Here is a 22372-nt window from a genome sequence, read left to right on the forward strand (position 1 = left end):
GAGCGCTGGACTGTGTCCTTTTTGTGTTTTCCTTTCGGCGTGCTGCTCGTTTTCTCCCTTGCTGCATAGCTATGGAGCTCTTGGGTGTTTGTCGTTCAGGCAGTTTTTCGGTCACACTTTATACCTTCGGTTTCTTGACAGTTGGAAACAGAGAAAGAGTTAGGACCATGTTGCATGCCATGCGCTGAGTGTTGTCAAGAGTGAAGCGAAAGCAACTTTTGAACTCTTCTCCTTGTCCTTCTATCGGATTTGTACGACAGTGTCTTTTGAGCGTCTGCAGAGAGGTTGCACCTCATCTCTGTAGTGTCTCAGTGTGCATCGCGAGAGCAGTGCTGCCTTTTCTGTGGCTGCATACACATGTCTGCCACACACGACGCTCGTTGGTCTGCGCCGAACCATGGTTCGCCAAGGACTCTGGGTCTTTAGGTGCTGCAGAGGGCGAAGAGCCAGACATCAGAGCGACAAGCCTTGTATTAGTGACTTGGTCGGGATTATATCAGGTACCTGATCGCTGCTTGGTCTGTACAGGAATATGATGGCAACCGCAAAGCTTGGACAGGTCAGCCCTGTCAGATACTGGAGTCCCGAGAGCTGGGGTTGTGATCAGGGACAGGGGGTGTGTTCATCTCCGACGGATCTTATCTGGAGGAAGTGGCTCCGGCATAGGACGTGCAGAAGATTTACATGTTAGTCAAACCGTAAAACGCGACATTAGCTAGCATTGTGTGAAGTGACAAAAGGATCTGATATGCGGCTGGTTTATCCCTGTCAACAACGATAGTGCAAAACCATTGTCCTTGAACAACAATCTATTGTCGTAGCTCTACGAAGTCAAAGTGAGGCTCAAACAATACGTCCGTGCCCTACGGATGGAAGCGTGCGCCAAGAAGTTACAGTGGAAAGCAGCTGAGAATGGGGTGACGGACGGCAGCGACGAGTCTGAAGACTGATCGCATTCCACGCACCACTTGGACGATTGTTCCGACTCCTATCAGTATCGACTACAGCTGCCTTGCGCATGCGACAATCGTATTTCGCTCTGCTGCGACTCCCGTGAGCAGTCGACCCGGACTGCCCTTCTCCTTGCCGCCATCCGCTGTCGCTTGCCGTACAGCCCACCCGCAAGCCACCGACACAAGCGACCGCATTACTGCCTCCTTCTTCGAGTTTTGTCGCTCTTGAAAATTAGCAACGCCCTTTGTGGCAGTATACCATCGCCTGTCGTACCACAATGGATACGTCGATGCCCTCGTTGGCCGTTGCGAGCGACCCTTCGAACATCACCTCCGACGCTGCCCTGCCCGAAGCTTCCAACTTGTCAAAGCACTCTGAAGCCGCCCACGCCTTAACTCCACCCACCTCCGAGGACAACAACATCAGGATAGATGACGATGCCTCTTCGGAGTTGTCAGAATTGGACCTCGACTTGGAAGATGAGGAGGAAGTTGTGCCCGACCACTACTGGGACGACGGCAAGGTACCAGTCTTCAAGCCAGTACGTCATACTATCATCTACTTGACTAGCTGCATCTCTAACACATTCACGATAGACAATGTCACAGTTCCGCGACTTCAAAAAGTACATGGACAAAATCGACAAGTACGGCATGAAATCAGGCATCGTCAAAGTCATACCCCCTCAAGAATGGAGAGACGACCAACCCGCCCTCGATGAACTCGTCAAAACGATCAAAATCAAGAACCCCATCTCTCAAGAGTTCATGGGCACCCACGGAATCTACACCCAGGCCAACATCGAGAAACAACGCTCCTACAACTTGCCAGAGTGGAAGGCTCTCACCGAAGAGACCCAGTACCAGCCTCCTGCCAGACGAGGAGAGCGCCGTAGAAACCAAGGCCAAGCTACCAGGGGCGCTGCCGCTAAGACGCGTACTTCGGCCAGGGCTTTGGCTCCAAAAGATGCTGGCACTAAGAGAAAGCCTGGTAGACCACGCAAGAACCCTCTTCCCAAGGAGGCCGACGACGACCAAGAATACAATGCCCGAGCTAGCCAGGTGCCACCCACACCTACCTCGCCCATACTGAAGTCGACCGAACCCTCTGAACAAACTACACCCAGCAAGCCAAAGCCTAAGCCAAGAGGTAGACAACCCAAGGGTGGACAACAGAAGTCGGTCTCGTCACGCAGAATGAACAATACGACCGAGACCAATGAAGTTTATGATGAGGCTGCTTTCAAGGACTTCGACTACCACATGGACGACTTGGATGAGTTTACGCCTGAACGATGCGCTGAACTCGAGACTGCCTACTGGAAGAGTTTGACCTTCGCCCAGCCTATGTACGCCGCTGATATGCCTGGTTCTCTGTTCAAGGACGAGTGCGATATCTGGAACGTCGCAAAGCTGCCCAACTTGCTTGACGTGCTCGGAACAAAGGTTCCTGGTGTCAATACTGCCTACTTGTACATGGGAATGTGGAAAGCAACCTTCGCCTGGCATCTGGAAGACGTCGATCTTTACAGCATCAACTACATTCACTTCGGTGCGCCCAAACAATGGTACAGCATCTCACAGGAGGATGCCAGAAAGTTCGAAAAGGCCATGAAGAGCATCTGGCCCAACGACTCGAAGGCTTGTGACCAGTTCTTGCGCCACAAGACATATCTCATCTCTCCAGAGATTTTGCAAAAGCAGTTCGGCATCAAGGTCAACAAGCTTGTCCATTACGAAGGCGAATTTGTCATCACATACCCCTATGGTTACCATTCTGGATACAATGTCGGATACAATTGCGCCGAGTCTGTCAACTTCGCTACTGAATCCTGGCTCGATTATGGTCGTATTGCAAAGAAATGCGAATGCGAGGCTGACAGTGTCTGGGTCGATGTTGGAGAAATTGAGCGCAAACTCAGAGGTGAACCCACCCCTGAGTATTACGAAGAGACTGACGAGGATGATGAAGACGACATGGATCTAGATGCTGCGAACGACCTCCCTAGCCCTCCTGCCAGCGTTGCAGGCAAGCCACAGTCGCAAGCTCGCAAGCGTAAGCGTGATCCCAAAGAGAAGGATGCCGGAAAGAAGAAGAAGCGTATCAGGATCCTCATCAAGGTTCCTCATAGAGAGCCCTGTGTCCTCTGCCCGAACGATCCTCCCAACGAACCACTGTTACCTACCGACAACGGACAGCAAGCGCATCGCTGCTGCGCACTTTACACTCCGGAGACCTTTATCAACAGCGAGGACGGCAGTGAGAAGATATTCGGTGTCGCCGGTATTGACAAGGCACGTCTTGATCTCAAGTGCAACTTTTGTCGCTCCAAGCGTGGTGCTTGTTTCCAGTGTTCAGCCAAGAAGTGTACACGAGCTTACCACGCAACTTGCGCACTTCCTGCTGGTGTGCAAGTCGACGTTGGTCCGGTGCCAACCTTTGGCGAGGATGGAACTGAGTATTTCGAAGAAGGCTTTGATCTGCGATGCCGTTTCCATCGCCCCAAGCGTGCAAAGCACTTGAATATTGATGGTCTGGAAGGCAACAAGCTCATCAATAACTTCGCCAGATCTCTCAAGCGAGGTGATGCCATCCAGGCTCAATTGTTAGGCGGCGATATTTTCGCTGGTGTAGTTGAAGAGAACCGTTCTGGTGAAGCAACAGTCCTAATCAACATTCTGCCTTCTGGAGATCAAATTGAGATTGAGTGGAAATGGATTGCGGTATTAGATCCCATCGACTCTCTACGTCCGAAGCCATCCGCCAAGGCCCTACCCATGCCTGAGGGTATGAGCAAGCAATCCGTCTCCATCGAGAATCGCCAAGATGGTGTCCCGATCTCGGACAGTACGTTCCACGAAGATGCGACTTACAAATGGGCAGAGTTCCGTAACCTGCAAATCCCTCCCCAAGGCTATAGCACAGCCAGCATCAAGAATCCTGATCAGGTCAAGATTGATCTCAACAAAGCTGACCAGCTCTACTATTATCTGCCGAAGAAGTCGACCGAGGCCAAAGGCAGATTTACTGACGACCCTAAGGGACAGAATCATGTCTTTAAGGGTGACTTCATGGAGCGCGTCAAGCCTGCCAGATCTTTCAGACCTGTGGCTCCATCGTACGCTGGTGGCTACACCGGGGGCTACACCATGCCGCAAGTCTCACGACCTATCCCCGTGCAAACACACAACAGTGAGCGGCCATACATCTACAAGCCTAAAACACCTGCTTACCCTGTAGGGGGCTACAATATTGATCAACGCGCATTGGCGTCTCAGCAACAGTTCATGCAACAAGCTGACCCCAGACGAGCATCGTTTGCTACAGGACAATACTCTCAGCCAATTCCTCCTCTTCGTCAACAGCACAGCGATCCAACGCGTTCTTCTCCCACGCCCCTTCGTCCTTTCTCAGAAGGCTACTATTCATCGAGGACCTTGCCTGCTGCTATTCCTGGTGAATACTCGCAATTCCATCAACAGGTGCGCCGCACGTCGGGCGGACCTCCCCCTTCGCAATCTTACCAGACGCAACCTTATGGGACCACTCCTCAGCTGCCTAAGCCCAGCGCAGGTAGTCCACAGACGAGTGCTGGATACCCACAGCCGCAAGGTGCTGGTCGTGCTCTCTTGGGATCATATGGTAATCAGATGAATGATTCGGTTTACAAGAATGGACCTGCTGCTCAATCTGCGATACAAGCCAGACGCGATTCTGCTGGCAATGAGCCAACAGCTCAGTCACCCACAACAAGCGCCGCTCGTCCGCCAAACAACCAATGGACTCCCCCTTCACAAGTCTACCACGCATATGACCGTGCCGCTCACTCCCAATACCCTCCTCAGAACGCATATCGCCCACAGCCTACGTACCAAACACCGCAAGAGTTCCAACAGCAAATCGGCATACAAGCTCGTCAACCAGACGTCTCTAATCGCTGGGGCGCATACGACCGCATGCTAAGAGATGCCGCAAACGCACAATCCACACTCCCACCTCTGTCTAATCCTTACAGCATGTCGACTACCACAGCCGGCGGTGCTCCAAACGGCTTTTCCATTCCTGCTACGTACCCGAGCCCCAAAGCCCCGACGGCTAGTCCGTTAAGCGATACTCAGACACCGAGGGCACCTAGTCCTGGTATGGGTTACCGCACTCAGGGTATGATGTGGGGAGCTCCTCCACAGCATCAACAGCAACCACTGCAGAATGGGATGGCGCTGAACAACACTTTGCCTCCGCTGCAGTCTATGACTCAAGGAGGACCGTTTGCTACTCCTTCTTCTCATCCACCACCATCTCAAAAGTAGTACTGGCGAGGGGTGTGAAGGGTATGGAAGGGTAATCATAGGCATATGATGATGACAACAAGGAGGAAATGAGGATTCATGACATTATTCCACTTTTTCTTCTCTTTTTGCTTTCTTCCTTTTCTTTTCCTTTTATATCGAGTATACGGGCTCTTACAGAGCGGTCTTTGACGCCGAATGGGTGCACGAAATTATCACAGATGGGATCGAAATGGGACTTGGGAGGCTATGAGGAACGCGGGGGTTCGTGGGAAGGACTTATTGGAGTTTTTTTTTTGGAGTTTCTTTTCTTACATCTTTCCTTTCTGGGCTGAGTGGCTTTTTCTTTCTTTTTCTTTTTCCTTTCTTTATTAGTTGCAGTGTAGTGCCCTAAGCTATGCTTTTTTTATTCCATCGAATTCCTCTTGATTTAGTTCGTCGTGTGACTTCTATGATTAGCCAGCAGAGGGCTATCGCCCGAATGCATAAAATGGAGCGCGTGGAAAGGCTGCAAAGACTCTTTGGACACAATTGGTGAAGTGATGAACAGAAAAGATCGTCTAGTTTCGTCGTCTAATGCATACTATCTACAAAATCCCTCTTTTGCTTCTCTGCCTTATCTTTCTGGTCAGTACATGGAAGATTTCTTCTACAATTCATCATGTCCAGCACCTGCACTCTTCGAAACGGTCGGAACCTCCGGCATAGCCATAATCTTGACCACCAAACTAGTCCAACCAGTGAAATGCTGCGTACGTTGTCCCTCGCCAGTCCCGGGGTTATATTGCTCCCAAGCAAAGCCCGTCTTTTCCCAACTCTTGAATACCGTATCCACGAGATTTGTTCGCAACTCGGTGTACATTTTGCTGGCCTTTTGTTGATAAGGGCCAGGGGCAGAGGCAGTGTTGAAGAGTTCCTTGACGACGAGGTAGTTTATGGGTAGCCAGATGGGGGAGCGCCAGTAGTTTTCTTCTGTGCCGTAGAGGGCGTCTTGAGGGGAGAGGGAGCGGATACCGTGGGGAGACCAGAGATGGTCGGGTGATGCGATGAGGTCGAGGACTTCGCCTAGATGGGGGTGGTCGGGTGCCATGAGGCCGGCGAAGAAGGGGGAGAGGGAGATGTAACCTTTGTGGCAGACCAGAGCGTTTTCCTCGTATTCATCAACAGTTGCATCACAGTATGCTTGTTCGTCCTCGGACCAGTGCAGGTCGTCTAAATTGCGGATGATGGCAGTTTCGATCTTGGCATAGGTGGCGGCGTCGTCGGTCTCTGAGATGGTGGTGGAGATGCGCTTCATGGCGCGAGTCATCATGCCCATCCAGGACATCAGATCGACGTGGAGCTCACCAGGGTGAGGAGGCTGAGGACGAGGGTAGTCATCTAGACCTGAGGTGAGCAGGTGTGTCTTTGTGCTTCCTCTCCAGCGGTAGGCTTCCTTCTTTGAGAAAGCAGGGCGATCATAAGACTTGAGGTCACCGGCCTGAGTCTTGCGGAACCACTCGTAATGTCTCTTGAGAAGAGGGTAGAGATCGCGAAGATATTGCAAAGCGGCATCAGGGTTGGCGAGAACACCGTTAGCGTTCTCCGAGCCAAGAACCTGCTGGCCAGCCTTGGCTGCGGCAATCTTGTCGAGGAAAGAGTGGATGACGAAGAACAAAGTAGGAGGATTGGCGTAGTGAGGGTATTGAGTCTGGAACTCCTGAGGTACCTTGCTGCGTGCTTCGGGACCCAAGATTTGTTCGCGACCAATCCAACCGTCATCATCCATCAAGTTGAACCAACTCTTGATGATCTGGAGAGTGAGATCGACATCCCAGTCAATGACGGGCAGCAAGTGGAAGCCCTCATCCCAGAGAAAACCACGAGGGAAGAATGGCCTTGAAGGAGTACCGGTGAAAAGTTCAAAGGGACCTTCCAGCTTTTGTTGGTTCCTTGCTCTTGCTTCTGCAGTCTCCTGCCAAAAGCCTTCGTTTTCCTCGTCGTACTCGGTTGCGTATGAACGATCGACGACTGCATCACCGTGGAAGTAACCAATGCCACCAATCAGGTTCGAGAAGAGCGACTTGGCCAGACCAAGATATTTCTTGTCGCTGAACGGCTTCTGGGGCTTGAAGGACTGGATGAAGCGCTCGGAGAAGGACTTGATGGTTGTCTCGATCTTCTCGGACAAATCGGCCGACTTGATGGGCTCAGAAGCGGAGCCAGAGGAGAAGATGACGTCGAATTCGAAAGCGCCTTCGAAGACCTTCTGCACAAAGTGCATGTTGCCAGCTCCGGGGAGGTTGGGAATGGTGAAGGCTTGCATCGGGGGAGGCATGGCTTCGGCCGTGTACGTTTCGATGTACTTGTCGAGGGTGGTCTTCATCGAGGTGAATAGCACGGCTGTCGGAAGTTAGCTTCTGAGCCTGATACTATGCAAGTCGAACGTACGCTTGGCCTGCCACAGAGCAGCATCGGGAATCTGTACGCTGTGCACCAGAGTCTTGTCGATGGGCTTGTCCTGGAACGAAGGATGGATATGGCTGGGTTTCTCTCCCTTGCGATCCACAACAGTGAAAGTAAAGGTGCCCAGCTCAGGAGTCTCTCCAGCAATTACGACGTCTCCGTCAAAGCCGTTCTCGTTGTCGTCCTCCTCGGCGTTGTCGACGACCAGACTTCCCAGACCCTCGAGGCCAATGTTGAAGACCATGGTTGTCTTGAGATCATCTGCAGCGTCTTCTCTCGGTACGCCCCTTATTCTTGCACCCCATGATCCTCCATTAGAGCCATGCTCGGGGAACTTGACAAAGTCGGTCGTGATGTCGATTTGGTTACCGGCATCGTGGATGGTCTGCGATCCACCAGTCCTCGGGTCGTATGCATCCCAGCCGTAGCCAGCCATGCCTTCGTGTTGCTCGCATGTGTAACGGAAGTCTGCACACCACCATTAGCCACAATCTAACGTCAATTGTGTCCGACAAGATACATACTGTTCTGAACAGAGGCAAAGTCCTCGACCTTTGCCCACAGCAAACCCGTGAGCACACTCTTGGGCAATCTCGGCCTCACGCCAAAATACAAGTTTGGTCGGTATGGGCCCCAAAGAAGCGAATCATTGGAAGCCTTTGTGAATGGCGAAGCAACATCTTGAGCAGTCGCCGTCTCAGGCAAGAGCTGCAACAATGTCACAGCCGCCGATAAGAACCAAGGTGCCATGTTTGCGACCTTTAGAAGTGTCGTGGAAGCGGAAGAAGGAGAAACCTCAAACAACACGTTTCGCCCTGTCCCTGATCGTCATGCTGCTTCGCGCCTGCCCCCATTTTTGGCGGGGCGAGCTTCGAATCCTTGTTTCCGTCCAGGGGGTTTAACGCCGATGCACCAGTTGCCATTTGAGGACCTTCCAACCTTCATCACTCTGACAAACAGCTCCTCTCACACAATCGATGTTTGCATATCGCAATAGAAAGAAGCCAAGGATTGTGGTGCAATCATACCGTCGTACCATCTATAGGAGTCCGCTGAAGGGTAGTAGTGTTTCTATCGATAAACATATACACCGCAAATGTCACAAGTCTATCCTGCTTTACTCGTAGACTCTGATCGCAGCTGGAACTTGCCCCAAAGCAACCACGACCTGTAAATCACATTTCCCAAGCATAGAAGACCAACAAGCAACATCATGCGCATCTCTGCGTCTGTTCGGAGCCGTCTATCGTTCAATGGGTTGCCGCAGTGACAAGCCTGCAGCGTGGCAATCAGAGCACCGATAACACTCGACCTCTTGAATCCTCTGGACGACAAAGAGATCATGTACTTGCGACCGAGCAGGATGCGCTGGGTAACATGTAGAATCAGATTGCGACCTGCGAACAAAGGCTCGATGTCAAGCTTCTCCAGCCAGACCGTGCGACACGCTGCGGGACAAGCTGTAAAACAACCCGTACGACATGGCCTACGATGTATCTTGACACGTTTACCGAATCTTCAGTCCCTGTCGACTGAGACGGTCTTTGAAGCCACGCCGTACTCTCCACCAAATCGGCGACGATACATGACTTGTCGAAAATGCTCGAAAGTTATATGTGTGGACCAGTGAGTAAATTCCAATCCCAGCGGTAGATCCGAGAACTTGAAAGGATGACAGGAGTACCTCACGTTTTCGTAGAAAGCCCAGAAGAAGGAAAGTAGCGAGTCCAATTTGAACGGCTCCCGACGAGATACATTTCTGACAATAGTCGCAGATTTCTAGATAGGGACGCTCCTTGAGGAGAGCCTCGAGCATCTCAAGTCGCTCGACACCAGAGATATCTGGGCGAATGACCTTGAGATATGCATCCTCTGTTAGTTCGTTTCTATTCGAAAAGTGACTTTTCCAGATCCAGTTTAGATGATGATTGCGATGATACAAGTCTTTGGCTGTGAGAGCCAGACATGCGATAACATGGATAGGGAGATGGTCCGGGAAGAGGCTGTAGGCTGTCTGCAAAAGAAGGTCCAGTTTGGCGTTCGAAATCAATTCCGTCCCAGGTTGGAGAGTTGTTGATTTTTGACCGTCATACTCGATGGAAGGCTCATATATTCGATAAGTGGGTCCAGCTTTCAGGTTGATGAATGTCTTTCACACTGAACCTGGTATCGTGAGGACGGCTTTAACATACTCAAAAGCCCTTGCAAATCGCTCAAATCAAACTTGTTAATATGACTTACCTTTGGCATACTCACCTTGGCTCTCTCCTTCGAATATATGTGCTGATGATCTCGAGTGTCTTGAGACTGAAGCACATATGACCATCATCAAGGCGTCTGAGAAGTGTTCCTCGGTCTCCGTCAAGTGTTCGGTCAACAATATACAGTTGTTGACTCAACATGATTACTCCGCCTAACAAAAGAAGAAGCCTTTGAGCAACGGACTCCACCCCGCATTCGTCATGCCTCGGTCCTGCACAACCATAAGCACTGACACATGCCATCTCTACCTTGATAAATGCAATCATAGACACCTCGTGAACGTCTCATCAAAGCTCAAATCTATCACACATCGCAATGGCAAGTACAAACACAAGATCAGTAGCAGTGGTTGTTGGAGCTTCCCGCGGCATGGGAAGGCAGATAGCAATTGCATTGGCCGAAAAAGGATACACAGGCAATTCAAACCATCCCACCTCAGAATACATCCATAAGGCATACTAACAAGCGACAAGTCATCGTCGCCGCGAAAACAACCTCAGATCCCTCAACTCTGATTTCCTTCCCTCCCGATCCAAACTCTTCCAACAGCACTATCAACACCGTAGCCAAAGAAATCCACCTCCTAGGCGGCACAGCAATACCCGTTCCTGTAAACACACGCTCTGAAGACTCTGTCAATGCTCTCTTTCAGAAAGTTGCAGCAGAATTTGGACGCCTGGATGTTTTGGTCTACAACTCTGGAGCAATCTGGTGGTCTTCCGTCGCCAAAACACCTGTAAAGAGGTTCAAACTCATGCAAGAAGTCAATATTGAAGGCTTATACTCCAGCATCCAAGCCTCTTTTCCACTTTTCGAAAAGGGTGCCTGGAAGGGTAGGGTCATTGTTGTTTGCCCTCCTATTTACAGCAGATTCTTCAGAGGCAAGACAGCCTATGCTGTGGGTAAAGTGGGTATGAGTGTATTGGTAAAAGGTCTATCTATGGATTGGATAAGAGAAGGAAAGAAAGATATGAGTATCACGGGGATATGGCCTGCTGTGGCTATTGAAAGTGCGGCTACTGGGGAAGCTGTGGCGGCGGATATGGATAAGAGGAATGATCTGAGAAAGGCGACGGTGTTTTCGGATGCTATCTTGGGAATGCTGGAGGAGAAGACGGGGAATGTTACTGGGTTGTTGACTACGGATGAAGATTTCCTGAGGGACTTCAAGGGTGTGGCGGATTTTGGCAAGTATAGTCTTGTGCCTGGCGCTGTACCGAGGAGGATCATGCCGAAAGACTTTCCGGATCTTACTGTTGAAGAGCAGGATGATGAGGGTGTGAGGACGGATAGCACGGTCTTGCGTGAGAAGCGACAAGCGAAGCTTTGAATGATTACTAGCAAGTAACACTAATTACTAGTTGTCTTTGTTCTTTAGCCCTTTGCAAACCGAGACTCTGTGTACGCTGGTTGAAACGAGGAAGTAATGTCCATGGCACAGTGAGAAACTCACGAACTTGAAGTTTGGGATGTCCGGTCCCTGCGTGATCTGTCCAAAGCATTCCATTTTCGTGCAAGAGATCGGCGATGTCACTCCACCTTCTTGCCTCAGTATCGCTGTAATTGCTATCCTCGTCCTCATCTTCGAGAGATTGCACTGTGGGAGCTCGAGCCTGGAATGCGGATTGATCTTCCTCTGGTAAGCTATCATGAAGCGCACTTAGGATACCTTGCATCTCATCCTTCTTTCTGAAGACGAGCCCTCCATATTCCTCATGGGTAGGCCACTGCACGTCCTCATCATGATAATCAATGTTTGCTAGGCGAATGTACTCAAGTTTGTGTACAGATGAGTTGATAGCGCTGATCAGCGAACGTGGGCCAGCTTTGGCGAGCAAGCCATCATCAACAGCGCTCCCATAAAACATTCTTGTATTCACGATCGTTAGGCCGCATAGTGAGTAGCCATTCTCGTACGTGTCGCTCAGCAAATGCCGCAGCGCATCGATGTCGATCCCACAAGCACAGATGAAGATGTCTATGCATTCGACCAACTCGAAACAGTCTCTGAGTCCGTCCCGGGAGGAAGTGGTGATATTCATGAAATGCAGGCACTGCTTAAGGTAGTCGTACTCCACGGAACCACGCGATTCATAGAGGGAGATCGTTTCCATGTCACGCATATGTCTCTCGTCCTCAGGATTGATCACCCGGAGTCGAAGATGGTCAAAGAACATCCTAAGATAATGATGTTCTAGAATCTTGCATGTCTTTCGGAGATTCAAGATGGATGAGACCCCATGTTCGGTTCCTCGGTCGAAGGAGGCAAGAAGTATTCCAAGGATCTCCGGAGGCAGAAAGTCAGATTAGAGCTAATCATGGTTCCGGAGTCTCATCTCGTCTCGTCTCGTTTCGTCTCGTCTCTTCGTATGGGTAGAAAATCGACGGCCTCTGTATGTTGTTGATCGCGTCGTGAGGCCAGAAGGCGGTATGTGGCAGAAACAACGCGCATCAATTAATCAATCTGATACACTTATCGCTTACAAGAATCTGGAGAGGCTTCATGAGCTATAACATGTCGCAATTCTACCAAGAAGACCTTTCCGATAGGAACTTGTTTCGTAGCCGATTCTCATGGGAAGCTCCGTTAATCGTGGTTATGTTCGAAGAAAGCGAGTGTATGCAGCTTCACACGCGTTGTATTCAGAGCACACTGGGCAGAGTACTTGTTTAAAGAATGGCGTTTCGATGCGTCTTGCAAGCGCTAAGATGAAGACATCCAGCAAAGAAAATGTTTCCATCGTCTTTCTGGTTTGCAACGTCGACGCAGCTCCGCGGCCAGCTGCTCAAATCGTCATGAAGGATTTGGCTTGGCAGTATCAGAACATAGACAGCAATCATTGAGGTGACCACTGCGACGATGTGATTATCCGACAAGACCAAGGTTTCTATACAATAATGGCAAAAGTTGATCTGACTCTGCCCGAAAGCGTGCCGCAGATGGCGCGCCATCACACCAGACCAATGACATTGGACCCATTCGCTCTCTACTTCTTAGTTGACTGCACACACGACCTTGACGAGATCATCAAAGCATGCAACTCCGAATGCCTAAGGGATGACTATGTTCAATGCAGGACCCGGACCGCCTTTGAAAGCGGTTCGCTCAATGAAATCATCAGTCACCATGTCGTTGTCTGTGAAGCCGAACACCTTGACCCTCGATATATCATCGTGGTCGCAAATGAAGACTGGAAGAAGAGTGGCGTCGTGATGGTCACTCTAGATGACGATGACCTGGAATGCAAACCAGATCTGTTCTGGATTAAGGTCGGGGATTCTGGTCTCGTACTCGTCAACCTGCAAATCGCAAACACAGATTGGTTTGAGATAAAGGAGAGTTACGAGATCACAGAGGAACCTGAGCCTTGGTCAGGTAAGCTGCATGGTCTGCTAGTGTGAGTACCTCCCTGATCTTAGTATAGGTGAAACGTTCGCAGATGGTGCTCCTACGAAGACACCGGGTACTGGCTTCTATATAGCCTTCTACGCTATCAAGGGTATCGACTCGGGTGGACTGGTCCAAAAAGTACAGCCGTTCCCCTCACAACCTGTCGAGGATTATTGTTGTCGATTTGAAGGACATCTAGAACATGATTTAGACGTCGTCGAAGAAGCAACCCAGCTGCATCTAAACAAGTGTTTGGTGAATCCGCTTCTACAGAAGGATATGATATTCGTGGCCGACACTCTCGAGTACGTCGAGAAGGGTTTGTTAATGTGTAATATCGAGGAGAGACAGGAAAAGAGAGTCCAATGTTTGGTGCATACACTTGTTCCTACCTTTTGTCAGATTGCACAAGGACGTAGTAAATGGTCTGATCTGCAATCTGAAGCTTAGCCGTATGTTATATAGCTTCTTCCGACATGACGCCCTCTGTCTTTTGAACAAGTTCCTGCTACACTGATGATGGATGTCGTAATTCAAGTCAAGTCGCACGAAGAGAGCGCGACCTCGAAGCTTGGACCACTTTTGCTCTAGCACAAGTTCGATCCGGCTGACCATGCCATCTTTCGCATCCACCTCAACGTGCTGTTGTCATATCATTGGCACACTTGACCTGCAAGTTTGTCATCCATGTAGCCGCATTCTCACCATAATCTTGTCGTACGACCTTCGAAAAGAACTGGCTGCATCAGCAACAACCGTCTCACGGGTTGCAGCAGCACAAAGCAACCTGCTCAACCACACCTCAACGGCGCAGTCAAACGACAAATCATGTTCGAGGTAAATTTCCAGGCTGTCTATTCAAGGCTGTGTCAAGCCAACGACTCATCACGAATTGTTTTGCAAAACAGACACGACATGCGGCAGACCGCTATCATCTCCGCCTCCATCGCGCACGCTCAGTAATCCTCACAAACACCGAATTGGTAGAAATACGCGCTGCACAACGCACTTTCGAAGGCGCGTACATACGAACATCATTGGGACAATTCTCTTTTGCGCTTGTGGTACTCAAGATCTTTACGGCAGAATTTTATAGTATTGGAGCGCTGTTTGCTATTTATGGGGCAGGTGTTTTGGGGGTGAGTGCGTTTAGAAGGATGCAAGGCAATAGGCAGTTTTTCTCAGAGATTGGTGAGGATGGGTTGAGGAGGAAGAGGTTCAGGACGAGTGGGAATGTTGTGGTGGTTTTGACTGCATTGAGCATTGCTAGTTATATTTGTTTGCTGGTGCTGACTCTGAGATTATAATAGAAGGCTTAGAATGTCGGACGAACAGACAGAGACCCTTTGATAGAGCAGCATCATGATGTATGAACTATGTCTGCATGACCATGATGTTCGGATTTGCTTGTTTGTTGAAGAGCATCGAAGACTTGTACTTCGCAGTCTTGTCACCCTGTTCGGATCTTCAGTGGAGGCCCGTTGCAGATTTGCTCTTCAACTTCTGACGGATTGCTACCCCCGAAGTACTGTACCTTGTGACATTTCTAGGCAAAAGGCTAGCTGGTATGAGGTTCGAGCCACGCGCTCTCCATAACCTCGCACGAATCGGGTCCTACATTAACCGGGAAGAATACCAAGTTCGACCGTCGGCTTTCCTTATTCGTGTCAACGCAAGAATGCTTTAGAGCACTCTGGTCAAGCACCGCGCAGTACAGAGCAGACAAGAAGCACACAAGCGCTTTCCGGGTCCTTCGGTCACTCAGTGGATAAACGTGGGGGGGATATAATTGGCGCTGAGCTTCGAGAGGCAATGCAGCCGCAAGCGGGCGTTGGCGGGGTCCGAAGGCGGAGTTGGACGGGGGTGCCGATAGGGTCGGTATTGACAGCTGTGGAGAGGAGATTCAAGGATTGCGAATGAAATCAAAACACGGGCAAAGCAAAGAGATGGGAAGTGAGGAGCTGGGCGGGTGTCTGGGCAGGAAGATGGTTCGACGCGAGACAGGGACGATGATAATTTCTTGTCTTTCATCTCAACAAGTTTCCAAAAGGGTGGGCGAGACGCAGCCGGTCGGCGTGGCATGCATCCGCAGTTCGATTGGCCCTCCCTTGTCGATATATTCTGACGCTGGCAGCCTTGAGATAGCAAAGGAGGGCAACGGTCTATTCGGCCCTGTTCAGTCTTGTCGCATATGTTATCATCAGTCAGCTGCTGCCCGTGATTGATAAACTTGATTGATGTTCACCATCTCCTGACTTCAGCAACCTCTTCGGCGCAACTCAAGTACCTACGCAGAAAAGTCACAGCCAGGCCATTTACGCCTTCCGCACAAAGCACCTGCCTCTGACTTGCTTGTGATCAACCAGGGAGCGCCAGAAACTGGTACATTTTGTACCGGAAGTTCTTTTGGCGAGCCGTGGAAGAAAAGAAGATTACTGCGACACGTTCTGCGAGGCAACCTTAATCCTAACGCGGCCTTTGAAGTTATTCATGATTCACACGCCAACACAGTCATAATATCCTGTCTTGGTCACACCGAATCCAGGCTCTTCTCATCAACTTCGAAGACAATCCTGCGCAACTTCGTCGCAAATCCTCACGCAGCTTCACTACACCACTCACGACGACACGGATTACCTAGCAATTATACATTCCCGACAGTCAAGGATTCGCTTCGCCTATCGCATCTTGGGTCGAGGCCGCTCTCGGAGCGAAATAGCAGGCTAAAGCGAGAACGATAGTCGAGTGGGAACGTCATAGGGCCGAGTCCGACTCCGTGGTGGGAAATTCGGCTGGACCCTCTTTTTCTCAGCATGCCACTCATCTGCGAACCGTCCGAAATCCTAGCAGCTTCTTCCACCTCGTCCACCCTCCCCTTCCACATTCGTCGCCAGAGCCAACAGAGCGACATTGCAAAGTCTGTTATGATGAGCAACGTGCAAGAACAACAGCGCCGCAGCATCGACGAGAACACGCACAAGGACCTGAAGAGCAGCCTCAACCACAGTCTGGGCAACGCTGCCAACAAGAAGGGCTCGCAAACTCCAGAGATCCAACCCTTCCGCCCTCCACCCACAAACCGCACAGCATCCGCCGTTGGTGCTGCCAGTACTGGCGCCTTGAACGACACTCCCGATGGCACAGCCCCGAACAGTCCGAGACTGCTGCCCGTAAGACAGAACTCGGGCTCCAGCACCCCGCGCGTACGCCCAACAACCCTCGACATTCCCGGCCTCACCAAATCGAAGGTGTCTCCCGATGGCAGGATCGCTAAGAGAGATGTCGGCGCCAAGCTGGTCATTGTCATGGTCGGCCTGCCCGCTCGAGGAAAGAGTTACATCACAAAGAAGCTGGCCAGATACTTGAACTGGCTACAACACGACACACGCATCTTCAACGTAGGAGAGAGGCGACGTGTCGCCGCAGGAGGCCCAAATACTCTCGAGAAGACAAAGAGCCACGCACACCGTCCGTCCTTCCTGCCAACCGAGCATCGCCCTAGTCTGGCCAGTCTCAATGGTATTGTCGACGCGAAAACACAATTTGGATCTTCTGGTCTTGCCGGCCAGATCCAAGCGCACAGTGACGGCCACAGCAGCAGCGACAAACAAGACTCCTCAGCCGACCGACGCAGACTCACAATGCCCACTATTCAGCTCCCGCCTGCAGGCGACAACGCTTCCGCGACCGAGGATGGCGTGGCCGAGAGCGTCAACGACGGTACAGAGGGTGTTGAACTGACCAAGGTATCGACACCTGAGATGCCCGCCGACATGGATTCAATGGACCAGTCGGCAAACTTCTTCGACCCTTCAAACAAGAGAGCTGCCTTGATTCGTGAACAATGCGCCATGGACACTTTGGACGAACTCCTTGACTACATTCTCGAGGGCAACGGTTCTGTCGGTATTCTGGACGCCACGAACAGCACACTTGAGCGCAGAAAGGTCATCATGAAGAGAATCCGCGAGAGAGCCGGCACCGAGCTCAACGTTCTCTTCCTTGAGAGTCGCTGCGTTGACGAGAACTTGCTCGAGTCCAACATGCGCCTCAAGCTTTCAGGGCCTGACTACAAGGATCAAGATCCTGTTGCTGCCCTCGAGGACTTCAAGAAGCGTGTCGCCATCTACGAAAAAGCATATGTCCCTCTAGGCGAGTACGAGGAGAAGAACAACATGCCATACATTCAAATGATTGATGTCGGTCGCAAAGTCATCTCACATCAAATCCGTGGCTTCCTCTCTGCCCAAGCCAACTACTACCTACTCAACTTCAACCTTGCGCCACGCATGATCTGGATCACGCGACATGGTCTGTCTATGGACAACGTATCTGGCAAGATCGGTGGAGACTCTGACCTCAGTAGCGAGGGCATTCAGTACGCTAAGACTCTCACCAAATTCATCGAGCACGCTCGTAGAGAATGGGACATGAAGCAGCTTCACAAGCTCACCCACTCGCACTTCCCTCCTCAACCTGGAGACACCACTCCTCCCAACCCCCACTACCAGCCCAACGACAACAACGAGCTTCCTCAAAAGTCCTTCTGTGTGTGGACATCCATGCTCAAGCGTAGTATCCAAACCGCACAGTTCTTCGACGACGAAGAGTACGACTCGAAGCAGATGCGCATGCTGGACGAACTCAACGCCGGTATCATGGAAGGTCTCACATACTCCTCCATCGCAGAAGCACATCCTGCAGAATACGCCCTCCGCAAGAAGGACAAGCTACACTACCGCTACCCCGGACCAGGTGGCGAGGGCTACCTTGACATTATCAACCGCCTACGTCCCGTCATCGTCGAGCTTGAACGCATGGAAGACCACTGCTTGCTTGTCGGACACCGCAGTGTCGCACGTGTCTTGCTCGCATACTTCCGCGGCTTGAAAAGAGAAGAAGTCGCTGACTTGGACGTCCCCATCGGCATGCTATACTGTCTCGAGCCCAAGCCCTACGGTGTAGACTTCAAAGCCTACAAGTGGGACAAGAAGACAGAATGGTTCTATGAGCAACCAAACTTCCAGCTCAAGAGGGCTGAGGATGATATGCAATGATTTAGGGAATTGACGGAGCCCTCCCTCTTTTCCCTTGTACAACGAACTATTTCTTATTTTCTTCTTATCTTATGGGGGCAAACCGGAGTATCTTTCAAAGGGATGGGGGTATCAAACAATGGGGCAAAGGCGTTTATTGTTGCATATGCTTCTAACAGGTTAGACGGAGCATTGCGAAACACGGATATTTCGATTAGGGGAAATGATTGTGCCTTTTAGGGGATCTGAACGGATTGATTCATCCTTATGCAAACGAGTTTTTCTTCTCCACTATATCTCTATACCTTTGCGGTTCTTACTCTTCTATTCTTCCGGCGATCATACCGCGGCGTTGTCTATCACTCCTTGAGTATTGGAAAGACCATGCTGCACGCTGGAGTTTGTCACTCTTATGTCGAGCGAGATTTCTCATACCCCTCAGGCCGAATGAGTGGAGTGCTTGTAGTCCACATCATCTCATCTAGTCACATAGCTACACGAAACTCTGTGTCTTGCTAAACTGGCTGACCGAAGATGCCTCTTCAACTAGTGATGGAGCAGTTGACAATAGTCTGTCTCCTCTAGTCATTGATCGCATGTTCTTTGTCGCCCTTGGAATGGTCAAGTAGGAGCTTAGAATTTGTGCGAGCATACAGGATTACCATGGTGAAAAGAGGTCCCTAGAAGCTTACCGTTTGCAATAATTCCATACTCTGTTCCATACTCACGTCCATCAATTGCGATATCGCAAGAACCAAACTCTACCGCGGAGTCACACCTGCCATGGACGACAGCCCGCCGTGGATAAGCACAGACCGCGGCCGCCCAGCATCCTTGTGGTCAAAGCTCACCCACCCCAGCTAACCCTCCCAACCACCAAAAATCACCACAACTCCACCAATATAGAGCTTTACCTCTTGAGCATCATTTTGATAGCAGAAGGAACACATTCTATATCTTCTACGGTGCTAAAAAAGAGCAAAATGAGACGACGCCTGTGTGATTCGAACACACGCTCCCGAAGGAAATGCCTAGGCTTTGCCGTTAGACAATAGCAGGGCATCGCGTTAACCACTCCGCCAAAGCGCCTTGATATATTTGGTTGGAAGGGGCGTGAAAACTGTGGTATATGAAGCCCGCAGTTGATGGGCGCATTGTTGGTAAACGCGCGCGGCTGGCGCTGCGGATGTAAGGTCTCGCGATCCTCGTAGTCGAGTAACGCATGTGCTTGAACAAACGATCACGGTGTGTGGCATCTCAGGCGGTGGAGTGCACGATGTCGCGCCGTGAAGGTTGTGGGTATGAGAAGGTGAGAAAAGAAAAAAGTTTTCCCAAGGAGGAAATTTCCGGGTAAACAACCTCGAGGCTCGAGTAACTTCCAGGGTTCTTCCCGTGTCTTACCCCCCAAGACCACAACTTTCACTTTCTGTCAACTACCTCGCGAGAACATCGGGAACAGTTGCGTAGAGTGAGCAACCTCAAGTCATGTTGCTAATGCTACAAAACACAAATCTCGTACTTTACATAGATCGTCCAGACCATCACGACTTCCAAAGCAAATGCACCTTCCATCGTAAATCATGTCGTAAATCGTAGCTCGTCGAGTCTCTTCTCGCCATCTACAAGGTCACCGAGTTGCCGTCAATGTTGAGGATACCAGTATACATGTATCTGCGGCCATCGCCCTGTAGACCATGGAAAGCAACATCGGTCGCATCCAAAGAAGCATCCAACCCTCCTCTTCCACCTCCAAGGAGACTTCCTCTGCGGACAAAGCCTCCAGTGGGTGATTCGCTAGTCGCATACAAGGTATTGTAGCTGTCCGTGCTGTAGCAGTGAGAGCTGAACATGAGAATATATGTGTTTCCTTTTCTGATCATAGCAGGAGCCTCGATATCCGGACCATCAGAGCTTTGGAGGTTCATGATGCTGGTTGGGCTGCCTTGTTTGGTGATGCCGTCCGAGGCCACCTTTTGAATCATGATGGGTGTGTTGACGATGGGAGCGTTGCCATTATTGCAGATTCCACCGTTGCCCTTTGCGTTGCCATCGATCTTGTAGGTTATGTACCAAGTTCCATCTGCATCTCGGAAACCAGCGGCGTCGATTGCGCCTCCCTGGTCGACGGGGCAGTACCAGGGATCTAGAGATGGGCTGTAGGGGCCTTCTACAGTGGAGCTGGTGGCTGTGCCAATGCAGTGGTAGTTTCCATCGCCACCAGTGTTGGTCGTGGCACTGAAGTACATCACAAAGGTTCCATCGTCCTGTTCTTGCGTTAGCGAGAAGCTCTTCTCGACAATTATAGGTCTGGGGGACTCACCAAGTGCATAATGTCTGGGGCCCAGACTAGAGGATTACTCTGATCAACCCAGCCCGGCAAGTTTGGCAAAGCATCTTGTCCGTTATGTAGAGACCATGAATTGAAGTCTGAAGATGAAGCAACCTGTATATGGATGTTCTTGTTGTCATAGACTGATTGTGTACCAAAGGCGTACCATTGGTTGTTTGCAGTAACAAGCGCCGGATCGGGAAAGTCTACTGTTATGACAGCACCGCTGGTCGAGCGCTTATCGACTGGAGCACCAGATGCTAGTAGTGCTGTGGCCAAGAGACTAAGGGTTGTGCTCAACATGTTGAGTAAAGTACAGGAATTCCTCTACGCGATGTGTGTATGACAAGATAAGAATGAGATGTGCAAGGATAAGTATGCCGTCTTGAGGAAGGTAGGTGTAATATGGATATATCCGACCAGACTGTGTAGAGGACGGCGACCTTTATACAGATTAATCTGCATCCATACTGCTCATCATAGACTTACCACATCAATTCTCATTACTCACATCACGTATTGCCGCCCACCGAGGCTGGCAATAACAACACACGGCCGTAGCGATGTGCAATCACTTGACCAACAACATACTTCCTTTGCAGCCTCCATCGTCATCTTGGCGTTCCTACATCTGTATACTTCGACTCCAACGAGTAAGGGGCGGTGCAACATGAGCAAAGATCCTTCTGTCCATTCCTGACAGGTAATTTTTTCTGTTGTATGACGTCTGAAAGTAGTTGGTGGCAGTACTTGCGGGCGGCATGCAGGCACACCCGTTGACCCTATGGTCGTCTCCTCAAGATGCAACGACGTTTTGGAAATAAGATTGTCACTATGCGCTGTAGTTAGGAGGCTCTGACTGGTTGCTTAACAGCATGGCTGACGGAGCCAAGGCGCTGGGCAGTTGGTATCCTCCGTACCGGAGGAATGTCTGCAGCGGCCAGAGGATAAAGTCGATCAACCCAGCGATCATCCTGTGAAGAAAGTCCCGAGACCTTGCCGATCATGATTTAGGGGTGAGGGCAGGAATTTATTACTCATGATTAAGGTTGTTGCGGATCGGACAGGGTAAGGTAGCATGCGCAGGGTGCCGGCGGAAGATCAGCAACAGTCCGGTGGCTTGGAAGTTGGGCTTGCAACAAGTGGTACCAGAACAGTATAATCTTGCTGCTTATTCGTCCATTGGGATGCGACTTTGTTATGTAGCGTGAGACGGACTATCCTGATCTAGTGCTTGCGAACAGAAACCTGAACAATATCCGCCTTGTTCGCAGTCACTCGACTCTGCTCTCGAAAGTCGACAAGATGAACGCTCTGAATTGTCGAGAGCCATCCAATTATGATGACGGCATTTCGAACATTCGGCTCCACGGACAAGTTAATAGAGGCCAACCACAAGGCTCGTGCAGCTGACGGATCTATGCGCACGTAAGGAAATAGACCGGTGATACGAGCACGAGGTCATGTTGGAAGAGGTTGTTCTAAGATCGACAAAGACCAGTTGGAGACAAATCTGCTCGAGCCCCAGGAATGTGGGGTCCCCACGTCATGGGCCGCACGTTGGTCCACCATCTCTCGACGCAAGCACTCCACGTGGTTGAATATGAATGTACGGTAAGATTAGGTGACGTTCATATTTGCAAGCGGGGATAGACCGCAGAAGTCA

General features: G+C 50.6%; 10 protein-coding genes across 10 annotated transcripts; 5 read left to right on the forward strand and 5 right to left on the reverse strand.

The window, feature by feature from the left end:
• Nucleotides 1–962: 962 nt before the first annotated feature.
• AUEXF2481DRAFT_86021 (uncharacterized protein) lies at nucleotides 963–5706 on the forward strand. The gene is made up of 2 exons (XM_013492170.1): nucleotides 963–1495; nucleotides 1551–5706. Exons 1-2 carry the CDS (start codon nucleotides 1232–1234, stop codon nucleotides 5262–5264), a joined length of 3978 nt encoding a protein of 1325 aa, XP_013347624.1. The 5' UTR covers nucleotides 963–1231; the 3' UTR covers nucleotides 5265–5706.
• A 72-nt stretch (nucleotides 5707–5778) lies between these two features.
• AUEXF2481DRAFT_36491 (glycoside hydrolase family 63 protein) lies at nucleotides 5779–8495 on the reverse strand. Its single transcript, XM_013492048.1, has 3 exons — nucleotides 8213–8495; nucleotides 7674–8156; nucleotides 5779–7625 (listed from the first exon to the last, which is right to left on the reverse strand). The coding sequence occupies exons 1-3, from the start codon at nucleotides 8436–8438 to the stop codon at nucleotides 5893–5895; spliced, it is 2442 nt and encodes an 813-aa protein (XP_013347502.1). The 5' UTR covers nucleotides 8439–8495; the 3' UTR covers nucleotides 5779–5892.
• Nucleotides 8496–8892: 397 nt separating this feature from the next.
• AUEXF2481DRAFT_36493 (uncharacterized protein) lies at nucleotides 8893–9902 on the reverse strand. The gene has a single exon (XM_013492049.1). The coding sequence runs from the start codon at nucleotides 9502–9504 to the stop codon at nucleotides 9196–9198; it is 309 nt and encodes a 102-aa protein (XP_013347503.1). The 5' UTR covers nucleotides 9505–9902; the 3' UTR covers nucleotides 8893–9195.
• A 379-nt stretch (nucleotides 9903–10281) lies between these two features.
• Nucleotides 10282–11558, forward strand: AUEXF2481DRAFT_77036 (uncharacterized protein). Its single transcript, XM_013492157.1, has 2 exons — nucleotides 10282–10365; nucleotides 10424–11558. The coding sequence occupies exons 1-2, from the start codon at nucleotides 10320–10322 to the stop codon at nucleotides 11278–11280; spliced, it is 903 nt and encodes a 300-aa protein (XP_013347611.1). The 5' UTR covers nucleotides 10282–10319; the 3' UTR covers nucleotides 11281–11558.
• AUEXF2481DRAFT_404284 (uncharacterized protein) lies at nucleotides 10845–12487 on the reverse strand. Its single transcript, XM_013492304.1, has one exon. It carries the CDS (start codon nucleotides 12125–12127, stop codon nucleotides 11288–11290), a length of 840 nt encoding a protein of 279 aa, XP_013347758.1. The 5' UTR covers nucleotides 12128–12487; the 3' UTR covers nucleotides 10845–11287.
• A 361-nt stretch (nucleotides 12488–12848) lies between these two features.
• Nucleotides 12849–13791, forward strand: AUEXF2481DRAFT_1999 (uncharacterized protein; the record flags this gene model as incomplete). Its single annotated transcript, XM_013491798.1, has 2 exons — nucleotides 12849–13326; nucleotides 13376–13791. 2 exons carry the CDS (start codon nucleotides 12849–12851, stop codon nucleotides 13789–13791), a joined length of 894 nt encoding a protein of 297 aa, XP_013347252.1.
• Nucleotides 13792–14130: 339 nt separating this feature from the next.
• On the forward strand, nucleotides 14131–14768 carry AUEXF2481DRAFT_36496 (uncharacterized protein). Its single transcript, XM_013492050.1, has 2 exons — nucleotides 14131–14178; nucleotides 14250–14768. Exons 1-2 carry the CDS (start codon nucleotides 14170–14172, stop codon nucleotides 14646–14648), a joined length of 408 nt encoding a protein of 135 aa, XP_013347504.1. The 5' UTR covers nucleotides 14131–14169; the 3' UTR covers nucleotides 14649–14768.
• AUEXF2481DRAFT_36497 (uncharacterized protein) lies at nucleotides 14683–15488 on the reverse strand. The gene has a single exon (XM_013492051.1). It carries the CDS (start codon nucleotides 15421–15423, stop codon nucleotides 15103–15105), a length of 321 nt encoding a protein of 106 aa, XP_013347505.1. The 5' UTR covers nucleotides 15424–15488; the 3' UTR covers nucleotides 14683–15102.
• Nucleotides 15489–16646: 1158 nt separating this feature from the next.
• On the forward strand, nucleotides 16647–18398 carry AUEXF2481DRAFT_62112 (uncharacterized protein; the record flags this gene model as incomplete). The annotated part of the gene is made up of 2 exons (XM_013492113.1): nucleotides 16647–16757; nucleotides 17103–18398. 2 exons carry the CDS (start codon nucleotides 16647–16649, stop codon nucleotides 18396–18398), a joined length of 1407 nt encoding a protein of 468 aa, XP_013347567.1.
• Nucleotides 18399–19996: 1598 nt separating this feature from the next.
• On the reverse strand, nucleotides 19997–21009 carry AUEXF2481DRAFT_45971 (glycoside hydrolase family 43 protein; the record flags this gene model as incomplete). The annotated part of the gene is made up of 2 exons (XM_013492094.1): nucleotides 19997–20641; nucleotides 20698–21009. 2 exons carry the CDS (start codon nucleotides 21007–21009, stop codon nucleotides 19997–19999), a joined length of 957 nt encoding a protein of 318 aa, XP_013347548.1.
• Nucleotides 21010–22372: the final 1363 nt, after the last annotated feature.

The sequence above is a fragment of the Aureobasidium subglaciale genome, assembly GCF_000721755.1.
Source record: "Aureobasidium subglaciale EXF-2481 unplaced genomic scaffold scaffold_2, whole genome shotgun sequence".
Taxonomy (NCBI): domain Eukaryota; kingdom Fungi; phylum Ascomycota; class Dothideomycetes; order Dothideales; family Saccotheciaceae; genus Aureobasidium; species Aureobasidium subglaciale.